Raw genomic sequence first — 10,828 nt, 5'->3', positions numbered from 1 at the left:
CGGGGAGGGGGGAGCAGTGATCGTCCTTGGTCACAAGCCTATCTGCCCAGGGTTGCCAGGCACCTGTTTGTGTGGCTTTTTATAACCAAAACACCCTGTCAAAACGGGACCCTAGTGGCTCCGGCCAGCTCTGCTGCCCGGGATGTTAAAAGGCCGGTAGCCAGCTGCAGCAGGGCGGGCACGCTCCGGGGAAGCTGCCGGCACCTCCCGCGGGCTCCCACGTGCCGGGCGCTGCCTCTGCCCTGAGAGCCGGCTCCGCAGCTCCCGCGGGCGGGGGCAGCAAGTGTAGAGCCCCCCCGCGCGCGCGCGCGCGCGCGCCCAGGAGCCAGAGAGACGCACCAGCCGCTTCCGAGCGCCGCCAGAGGTGAGCGCGTCCAGAGCCTGCGCCCCTGCCCCAGCCCGCTGACCGCGAGCGAGCGCGAAGGGCGGGGGGGTGGAGCGAGCAGGGGCGTGGCCTCGGGGAAGGGGCAGGGCGGGGGGTTCGATTTTCCGCACATGGAAACTTAACGACAAGCCCCGCCCCCGGCCAGGGCGCTGCTCCGCGGCTCGCGCGCGGGGTGGGAGGGGCCAGCAGCAGCGGCTGGGGCCTCGGCTCAGGCGCGGACACCGCGGTAACGCGTGGGCGGCAGCGCAGCGCCGAGCACCCGGCCCCCTCCCTAGGGAAGCAGGGAGGAGCCGGACGGAGCCCCGGCGCGGGGCGGGAACCGCCTAGGCCTGGGCCCGGGCCCAGTTGCCGCCGGAACTGCGGAGGCGGGGTCGAGTTTCCGGCCGGACCCTTTCCGACTTTCCCCGCTCGCAGACGGAGGGAAGGGGCGGGGCTGGGCGCGTGTTTCCGGTGCCGAGGCCGGCGCCAGTCTCAGCCTCGCCGCGCGGCCGGAGCCCGACACCGCGGGGACAGAGCCCTGCCCCGGGGCAGGGTGAGCGCGTGACGGCCCGAGCCCCGGGGTGCGGCGTCAGCCCGAGCCCAGCGCCCCCGCCCCTCTTAGATCCCTTCCGACCCCCCCCCATCCCCGCTCGGGCCCCTCCGAGCTGCTCCCCTCCCGGTCCAGTTTGCCAGCACAACCCGGGCGGGGGTGAGGTGCCTGTTTGGGGTCTGGCCAGGGTTTCTGTGCTGGGGCTGGGAGCAGCCCAGGGAGGTCTCTCGTCCCGGCAGTGCCCTGGGAGCTCACTCTGGCTGCACGGGAGCCAGGGGCAGGGTTGCGCGGTAGCTGTGGAGCCATTAGGCTTTTGAGCTTGTTTGCCCTGGATGCCAAGGTTTTGTAGCGTGGTCAGGGCTACATTGCAGAAGGACATAGGCATGATGACTGTGTTGCTCGGGGCTGGGGAAAATTGACACCCCTGAGCGATGCAGTTGGTACTGACCTAACCCCCAGGGTAGGCAGCGCTGTGTCAGCGGGAGGGCTTCCGACTCTCATTGAGGTATAGTAGTGTCTGCACTGAAGCGCTGCAGTTGCACGGGTGCAGCTGTGGCACTGTAGTCTGTGTAGACCTGCCCTGTGTTTTGAATGAGACTATTAAAAAGTAAATGTTTAGTTTGATTTAGTTGGCCACTGTTGGAAGACAGGATACTGGGCTAGATGGACCTTTGGTCTGACCTAGTATGGCCGTTCTTGTGATCTGACATGTGTATGGTGGGGGGGAGGGAATGTTAAGTGGCAGAATCAACTAATGATTTAAATAGATATGAAGCATTGTCTACACTGCTGCTTATGTTGACATAATTTATGTCACTCAAGGGTGTGAATAAACCACCCTCCTGAGCTACATAAGTTACACCAATATAAGTGCCGGTGTGGACAGGATTGTGTCAGCATTTTATTAAAGCATAAAGCATCACTACCAGATGCGCTGCAACGGTGCAGCTGTGCCGCTGCAGCACCATATGTATAGACATGACCTAACTGGTAGGGGAAATTGAATGCTCATCTTCTGTTGTTTTTTTCCACCCTCCCATGTTCTTAAATTCACAGTCTACTCACAGAAAAAGAAAACAGCCGAAATGTTGCGCAGGCCAATAATACAGGTAACAAGTTACTGGTTTTGTTTTGTTAAAAATTTTGTATCATGCACAGTCTAATGATGTACAGTCTAGTGCATGAACAGTTTAAATAGTAACATAATTAACTGTGCAGTATTGTTCTTACGTTACCATTAAAAATAATTGCATGCAAAATCCTTCATCTTAATACATTGTTAAATACACAGTCCTGCAAAGTTGTAAACGTGTGCCTAGTTCTCTGCTTGTGAGTGCTATGTCCTTCCATTTTTGAACTTGAAGCACTTTAACCAGGCATCCTAATTATAATTTTTTTCTTTAAGGCTGTAAGGAAAAATATATATGTGTGTGTGTGTATCTATAGATATATATAGTAAGCAGTGTTTCTTTTCTTTCTGTATCAAAGTAATCAAGGTTTTAACCACTCTTCCCACCCTAGGCTAGCTGAATCTTGCTCTGAGTGCCTGTCACACATTATTTAATGTAATGATGCATCGTATTATTTACAAGTGCACGTTTCCCTGTAGGGGACTCCAAAAGAAAGTAATTCCTGTCACTGCTGTTGAATGAGTGAGACTGTTTTCCTTGCTGCAATAATCAAAAATTGGCTAATTGAACACTCTCTGTAGACCCATCAAATCATAACATTCATCTGGGTTCCTTAGGATTCCTCAGTAACTGACAGCTGGCTCTTACTGTTCTCCCTTAGCAAGATTTTCCACAACTAAAAGCCCTTCTTCACAGAGGTATGACCTGAGGTGGTACTTGATCCCATTATACCCACTGTGGCAAACTTATGCAGTGTGATCTATTTAATGCTTTAATACGGAAAGTATTGTATCATAGTTGCTCCAAAAACTTTCTCTCGTCCCAGGACTGGAACTGCCAAGAGGGTTAGTAACCTTCTTTCTGTTTCAACCCCACTAGTTGGTTGAATCACAACCCAGAAGGTAGCAAGGCTCTCCACCAAAATATTTGCAAAAATGTATCTGTCATAGATATTAATTTTGACTCCATAGTTCTCATTCTCTTCACCACCATCCTTAACTGTAAGTTGTATCGTATTTCCAGTTTAAATGAATAATTCATATCCATCAAACCATACTCTGTGATAAAGAACTTGTACAACTCTCCCCGTGTGGGTAGAAAAATCACAGGGGATCATTACAGTACAGTATGCAATACTTACAACATCATATTAAATTCCATTGTAATATATAGGAAAAGCTCTTCCTACGTAAACCACCCCCATGCCATGCAACCGTACATACTGCAAAGTTGAATCCATTATTAGGAAAAATAAAAGTTTCCCTTTGTGTCTGTCAGGCCTCATGTTGTTTCTTCCACCCATCAGGTATACTGTGCCTCATTTCGTTCATAAACACTGCAGAACCCATAGCTTTGGGGAATTCCAAGATTTTGTTTTCTGGCCTTAATTTAACAGTCATTTTAAGCCAAATGAAAAATGATTCTATAAATCTGACTGGCATACACAGGGCATTAATTCTAGATATCTTAAACGTAAAAAGCAAATTGCCTCAGTAGGTGGCCAAATCAATATGCCAAAGCATTTTTCTATTGCATTAGCCTCTATTTTAATCTTTGTCACTAGAAGGATTGTCAGCCGGTCCTCTTTGCTCCTTCTGCCACCCCCCTCTCCCCTTGTACGAAATTTACCATATCTGCAATCCTTGTTTATGGATCTTGTACAGATATGCTTCCTGGCTTTTTGCAGCTATTGCCGCTTTCTTCCTCCTCTGACATGGCACTTGCAAGCATTGAGTCTTTCCTTCCCTTTTCTCCCGTTATGTTTACCTACAGTGAGTCTCAAATTTTTGTGGCACTTAATTGTTTTTAGCTTTTGAAGGGTGAATTGGGGTCACTGCACCACTTATGTCAATAAAATCATATGTAGAGCTGCTGATATGCACATCTTGTCTGTACCCAAAGTTAAGCAGAAAAATAACAACAACAAAAAAAAAATCAATACCAAGTGTCTGTAAATATATTTTCTACTACACATCATATAGAAACAGCGATAGTTGGGCAGGAAATTTCCCAAGGGCTACTAGCTGAAGGCATGGCTTCAGGACATTAGCTTTTCCCATCCAGCAATGCACTAAACAGATGCTTGACTTTTAAGTGCCTGTGTAATCCTGTTAGCTTCATTTTGCTGAACTGGACCCTAATTCAGAAAATGCCCTGAAACACAATTATTATTCTTTATTTGTTAACTAAATCTCTTCAAATTATCAGAGTCCTGGTGTTCAGGATTAACTGGCCTGGAACCTTAAACATCTGTCTGTCCTTCTAGGTGCTTCGTCAGTTTATAAGACACGAGTCTGATTCAGCCACCTCCTTGATACTTGAAAGATGTAGGTATCTGTTATTTGTTTGAGAATCTTAGTACTGCTGAAATGTGCCTGATGGGTCTGCCCAGAGATGTATTATGTCCTCTGCTTGCAGAAGAGGCTCCTGTACAAGTATAAGGGCTCAGAAACAATGTTTCTCTGTGTGCGATCCAACCAGTGAAAATAGAGAGCAGGCAGTTGCTATTAAATAATAATTTATTATTTTATAGTGCCCAAAAGTATGCTAAGCACTTCATGGCACAACTATTAATGCCCCTTAGAACTTACATTCTAATTTATTTATATATATATATATATATATATATATATATATATATATATATATATATATATATATAATGAATTGAGTGGGAATAACAAAAGAGTAAAGGGAATGGGCCAAAGAAGGACCAAGGTTACTGTGATAAATTGAGTAGCTGTGCGATTTTAGATACGTGCGTATCTTGGAGGTACAAAAGGTGTCTGCAGGACTGTCTTCCAGACCACCAAGGGTAGAAGCAAATGCTTTCTAACACTGGAAAGCTGGAATTCTAAGTACTAATTTGTAGCCATGGCAGGCCATGATATATTGGACATAAAACTTATCATTCTTATTACTATGCCATTCTGATTACTATCTTGTTTTACGCCCTCCCTTTTGATTCAGACATGATTTTAGTAGTGATAAATTGGCAGAACTAGAAACCATCATACCATCTGAAAGCTTGAAATCCTTTTCAAATGATATAAAGCATTTGTTACTAATGCTAGGAGTCAGTGAGACATTGGCTGTTTAAAACTCTATTGGAATTAAAGTGCAAAAAAAAAAAGGTGGTAATCATCAAAACATAACTTTAAGGTATTTTAGATTTGACTAAGGCTTGTAATGATGGGGTGAGGGAAGAATGATTGCAGCTTTGTTGTGGTAAAAATACAAAAGTCAAGATTTTGTTTTTAAAAAATTTATTTATATATATATATAAGTATTAGGACAAGGAATAGAAGAAAATGAATAGTGTGAGCAGATCCTTCACTCCTGTAATGGGGGGATCCTCAGTGATCTTGGTCAGCATTAGCATAGGCATTATTAGAAGTCAGAGAATCTGGATTCCTTGGGTTTTGTGATAAACTACTATCCTGACTTGTAACTTATCGAGGTTAGAAAAGCTGAAATTGATCCATGCAAAAGTTCTTGGGACCAGTCCAAGCAGTCATCCTGAACTTTAACTCTTTCAAAGATATGTCCTTTTTCTCCTGGTGCACCTCAGTCTGATATTTTCTGTCCCACACATTTCAGCCCTGAATCGTATCCAGTTACTTGGTCGAGTAGGACAGGACCCTGTTATGAGGCAAGTGGAGGGGAAAAATCCTGTTACAATTTTTTCTCTTGCAACCAATGAGATGTGGCGATCAGGGGAAAGTGAGGTGTTCCAGGCAGGTGAGTCTGAATAGTTACTGGAGTGGAATAATGTATTTTTCACCTGTTGTAATGCTGTTTTAACATTAAATAATACCAATCCAGAGCCTTTGCTGATATAAATCCATGTAGCTCCATTTATGCCAGTTTATACTAGCTGAGGAGCTTGCTCATCATGTATATCCAGGAAGCACTTTAGTATTTCTCAAAGGCATCTGTTGAATAGTGATTTGTGGCAGACTTTTCTAAGAAGGACAGAGGAAGCCTCCAGCTATTGCTCGTTCATCATTTCACATAGACTTTGTGGGAATGGAGTAGATTGCATTCTCCCATTACCTCCCACTGGAGATGAAATAATGACTACATTTTTGTTTAGATGCCACTTTCAATTTGTAACTGCATACTTTTCTCCTAGCCTGTTTACAATGTGCAGGCTGCAGGGAGAAATAATTGCGGTAATGTGAGCCGTGGTTTCTAAGCAAAGGTACACAGTGTATGCTCTCTCGTTATACTTGTGTCATGTTGCACAGTGTTTCTGGCCCTGAAAGGAAGAAGAGTGGAAGTTTCAATAACAGTAAATTTCCATTTTTCAGATCAGTCACTTGACTTCTTAGCTGAGGAGCACTTAAGTATTGAAACAAGCCCTCCACGGTTTGTTGTGTTAGAGAGAGGACATGGCATCCTTCCACACATTTGTAATTCATTATTCTTCCTTTCATGTAACATAGGTGATATCACCCAAAAGACAACATGGCACAGGATCTCTGTGTTTAGGCCAGGCCTGAGAGATGTGGCATATCAGTATGTGAAGAAGGGGTAAGTGGGGTAAAAAGAATGCTTGAGGATTGAATGCCTTAACAATCAGTTAATTTAATGTGAATCAGGCACAGTGAGGGGTGGTTCAGTGCAGATGTTAAAATAGAAGCATGTCGTGCTTAAAGCTTTTAGTGCTCAAATACTACAGACAAATGAGGCGAGATCTCTGAACAGACAATTTATAGAATAAAAATAATGATGTAATCCTCTTGCCTGTGAACTGAATTCTTGTGTTCATGTTAGTGCTCGAATCTATGTGGAAGGGAAGATAGACTACGGTGAATATACAGATAAAAACAATGTGAGGCGGCAGGCTACAACAATCATAGCAGGTAACAAACTTTCTAAGTCAAAATATCTTGTTTTGCAATTTCCAGAAGTGAAGAGGAACAGAGAAATTAAGTGTGGTTTATCCTCCTTCCCCTCCTCATTCCCAAACTTCATAATTTGGAATTTTGAGAGAATGTATCTATGGTTGTATTTTTAGTTCCTGGTCTGTGCCAGTAGGTGTCATCTGACACAGTTTATGAAAAGAATTAGGCAGGAAAGAGGTAGCAAACATTTGTGGAATGCTGAAAAGTTGCTGACACACAGCAGTAAATTGTAGCAAGTGGGTGTTTGTGCATTTTCTCTGTGCTGCACATTGGAGAGAAAATTGGACATGTACACTGCTGTACCAGATGGGCCTTGTCAACTTCAGCAGGGAACATTTTTCTGTCTAAGCCTTTGATTTTAGGCTTTCCACTAAACGTTAAGGTCTTCTCCCTGTGAAAGGAGTGTCATGTGGATATACCTCCATGGGGAATTTGGAAAGTAGGAGTGAGGTGGCCAAGAATAGCAAAAGAGGGAGGGAGCGGACTGGTTCTTTCGGCTAGGAACAATCATGAAGAAAGATGGAAAGTTCAGAGACTCGTCCTCTTTGCTTCTCTAAATGGCAATGATTTTTTGTTTTTAGTTCTGTGTCTTATTGGAGAGATCAGTATCCTGAAACTTTAGGGGTTTTTTAGCAATGGGCCCAAAAAAGCTGAGTTATAAAGGAAACATTCTTGTTCCAAAGTGAAACATTCTTGTTTCAAATATAGAAGTGAACAAAACATACACTTTCGATATTTACTTTTGGTTGTTCCCAAAGTGCAATGTTCTTGCAGTCATAAGCCCACTTGTTCAGATATCCCAGCACGTACTACACTGGTGATATTGACCCTTGTTATTGGCACACTTTCAGAGAGCCTGCCTGTAGGTATGTGGCAAGTCTCTTCTTTCAGTGGTTCTTTTTAATAGCTCTTTAAAGTAGGGTTATTGAGAATTTAAGAGACCACTGGAAGTTAAATGTGGACTTCCCTTAGTCCTGCTCCATGCCGATTATGGGGGGATGATAGCATCAGCTCATTTCATTTTGGGATGTCCAGCATAAGCAAGAAATTATCAGTAATAGATTTCTAAGAGGGACAAATTCAGATCTTTTTTGAAAACTGCCTCTAGTGATATATTTGGCCATTAACCCTGTTAGACACTTGTGGGCACGTGCTTGAAAATACTTATGTTCACCTTGAAAGGGTCTCTTGACCTGGGGAAAAATATAGAAGCATCAATATCCATCAATGTTATTTTTCATGGGATATTTGTTTTGGATACTGAAAGAGTACAAGCCCCTGCATTTTATTTTTAACTTCCTTACAAAGTAGTGTGTGTGTGTGCACATAGTGTTTTGTCTTGCTATGCATATCTATCTGATCCTGAAAATTAACTACTCTGTTGTTTTTCCTTTCAGATAACATTATTTTTCTGAGCGACCATGTCAAAGAGAAGGTGTGAGATGTTTAGTGCTTGGACCTATGCTATTTCTTTCATTTTATAGTATTTCCCAATTCTGAAATCATGCATATTGCTGTATTTTCTGTAAAACATTAAAACACCCTTTTATATGGATAAAGGAAGAACTATGTTTTTTGGTCTTTCTCTTCATCAAGCTTTGGCCTCTGAATATGTTTCTTTTACTACTTCTCTGTTCTATCCTAAGGGGCAGCCCTTGGGGCTATATCAGTCTGAATCAATAAATTTATTATTAGACATTGCATTTCTGAGTTTCTTGGGCATTTTCAACCTGTATTTATCACAGACTCCCATAATCCCTGGTTATAATTTAAATTCCAATCCCTGGAAAATTTACTTAAATCTGTGCCTTACCTATTTTCACCCACCAGGAGGAGCTGTAAGTGCACCACCTGATGACTTTCTTTCACTGATTTTCCATTTAGAGAGTAACATGGTTGCACTGTAGACACTTCCAGTCGTTGGAGGGAAAGTCTCAGTTCCAGCTGGGGTGGGATAAGGTGTTCTCTTATGTTGTAATCTTGGGTGAGCTGTCAGAGCAGCCATGAGTTTCATTATTGCCATATCTGATTAAAGTAATCCTTGTAAAAAGGATGCTAGTTTTATTAAAACACTGTAGCTATAGAGCCTCAAATTCCTGCATATGATCCCAATGTGGGGGGGAGGGGAAGACCCTGGATGGTGGAAATCCTTACCTCTGGAGTGGAGGGAGAACTCATGTTTCATCTCTCCGGGCACAATGGAAAACACTTCTTTTTTTCTTTTTCTTTTTTTTGCGGACTTCCCCTACAAAATGGCTAGTGAGATTATCCCCTTTCCTTATGTTTCTCCAGAATGATCCTAGCAATGTGATCAATTTGTAGGAAATTGTCCATTCCTGTATAGAAAAGCTACTACTTACATTGTTGTATTTGGCCTCTAGATTACTGCAGTGATGGGTACATTGGAAATTCTTAGCTAGGTACATGGGTTGGTGTCTACATGGAGGTCATGGCATCTTTTAACATTAAAATGAAATGGAGAATAAAAGTTTAAATGTGCTATCTTCTAGACCAGTTCCTTACAGACCATAGGTCCTGCCCTTTCCATAGTTGTCTACATCCAGAACTAAATATGTTGGGTTTTTTCCTGAGGCTGAGAAGAGAACAAATATTTTGTGGTCGTATATAGACTGAGACTGTGAACCACAGCAGTACCAAGGCTGTTCTCTCAGTAGCAGTAACACCTCGTCGCCTCCGGTTCCTGACTTTCCTGGCTATTGGATTTTTATCCAGTGTTCGTGTAAATGTGAAGTGCTCCATTATTTCTGCATGGTCCTGTGCTGCTCTCCTGCCTCCAGATCATGCCACCAGAAGCACAGTCACACTGACAGGTTACACCGACTTCATGCTCATCTGATAAACTTCAGAAAAGCAAGTGGGTGGGGTGAGGTGGGTGTGGGGAGGTAGATCTTGCCAACTGAATGACACACACACACACACACACGCTAGCTCAGCTTCTGATCTCTGGCTGGAACTAAACTCTCCAGCTTTTGTAAAGCATCAGCACTAATACCAGATGACAATCTTCTATACCAGGATCTTGGTGTCTAGAAGGAATACCAGATATAAGCAGAATCCTCTAGACTTTAAGATGAAATATGCTTGTCACAAAAACCTGATTAAAATGACCTTCTGGTTAATCCCACAGGTGGGCCATAGATTGGCTTCTTTCGTTAAAATGGAAAAGGTCAATATTGCATATCCCTTTATTTGGGATTGAGGGCAAGAGGAGTGTGAAAGCTGTGTTTGGCTGATCATGTGGCCGTGTATTCTAAAGCAGAGTAGTCCAAAGATGGCACATTGTGTCAGTTATCTATAATTTCTACTGGTTTCTGATCCAGTTCCAGATTTGCTTTAAGGTGTTTCCCTGTTATCTTTAAAGCCCTGAATGTGGTAGGCTCTATATTTTAGTCACTGCCTGTCTCTCCACAACCCACCATGACAGCTGAGATCAACTGGGATGATGCAAATGATGGAGCCTACTGTAAAACATGAGACGTGTGAGAATGGAGGCTTCTCAGTAGAAGGCCCTTAGCTGTTGAACTCATACTGGAGATAAGCCTGAGGCTTGTCTACTTCAGGAAAAAAGTAAGACTCGTCTCTTGGGGAAGACCGTCCTTCAGTAATGGTCACTGACAATGGCCCACACACTGACCTCTACCTACAACTCTGGACCAGGAGAGAGACTGAACTAGTACAAATTGTGGGATTATCTATCAAAATTTAACAGATTTGTTCATGCTACAAATGATTTTCACTTTTCCTGGGTTTTTGTTTTTTGTTACACTTTTAAAGTTTGTTACTAATCAATCTTTAAAGGTGATGTCTGATGTACTAATAGCTGAATAGATGTGTAAGATTTACAATACCAGGG

General features: G+C 43.3%; 1 protein-coding gene across 4 annotated transcripts; it reads left to right on the top strand.

Annotated features, from left to right (window-relative positions):
- The first annotated feature begins 315 nt into the window (after window positions 1-315).
- Window positions 316-8,583, top strand: SSBP1 (single stranded DNA binding protein 1). Of its 4 annotated transcripts, none has more exons than XM_074949580.1 (7): window positions 316-364; window positions 1,971-2,023; window positions 4,311-4,371; window positions 5,645-5,785; window positions 6,493-6,580; window positions 6,824-6,912; window positions 8,352-8,582. In XM_074949580.1, exons 2-7 carry the CDS (start codon window positions 2,000-2,002, stop codon window positions 8,393-8,395), a joined length of 447 nt encoding a protein of 148 aa, XP_074805681.1. In that variant the 5' UTR covers window positions 316-364; window positions 1,971-1,999; the 3' UTR covers window positions 8,396-8,582. The 4 variants fall into 4 exon arrangements, with proteins under 4 accessions (XP_074805681.1, XP_074805691.1, XP_074805673.1 ...); XM_074949590.1 differs by lacking the exon at window positions 316-364 and adding an exon at window positions 592-611 and having other exon boundaries at window positions 8,352-8,583; XM_074949572.1 differs by lacking the exon at window positions 316-364 and adding an exon at window positions 788-917.
- Window positions 8,584-10,828: the final 2,245 nt, after the last annotated feature.

This window comes from Natator depressus, chromosome 1 (assembly GCF_965152275.1).
Source record: "Natator depressus isolate rNatDep1 chromosome 1, rNatDep2.hap1, whole genome shotgun sequence".
NCBI classification, from domain to species: domain Eukaryota; kingdom Metazoa; phylum Chordata; order Testudines; family Cheloniidae; genus Natator; species Natator depressus.
The sequence above is the reverse complement of the archived record's forward strand: the minus strand, read 5'-3'. Positions and strand labels throughout refer to the sequence as shown.

Coding starts and splice junctions, on each gene's coding strand:
- SSBP1 (XM_074949590.1), top strand. CDS start 2,000: ATGTTGCGCAGGCCAATAATACAG. Junction 5,786..6,492: donor AAGTGAGGTGTTCCAGGCAG/GTGAGTCTGAAT, acceptor CATGTAACATAG/GTGATATCACCCAAAAGACA. Junction 6,913..8,351: donor GGCTACAACAATCATAGCAG/GTAACAAACTTT, acceptor TTTTCCTTTCAG/ATAACATTATTTTTCTGAGC.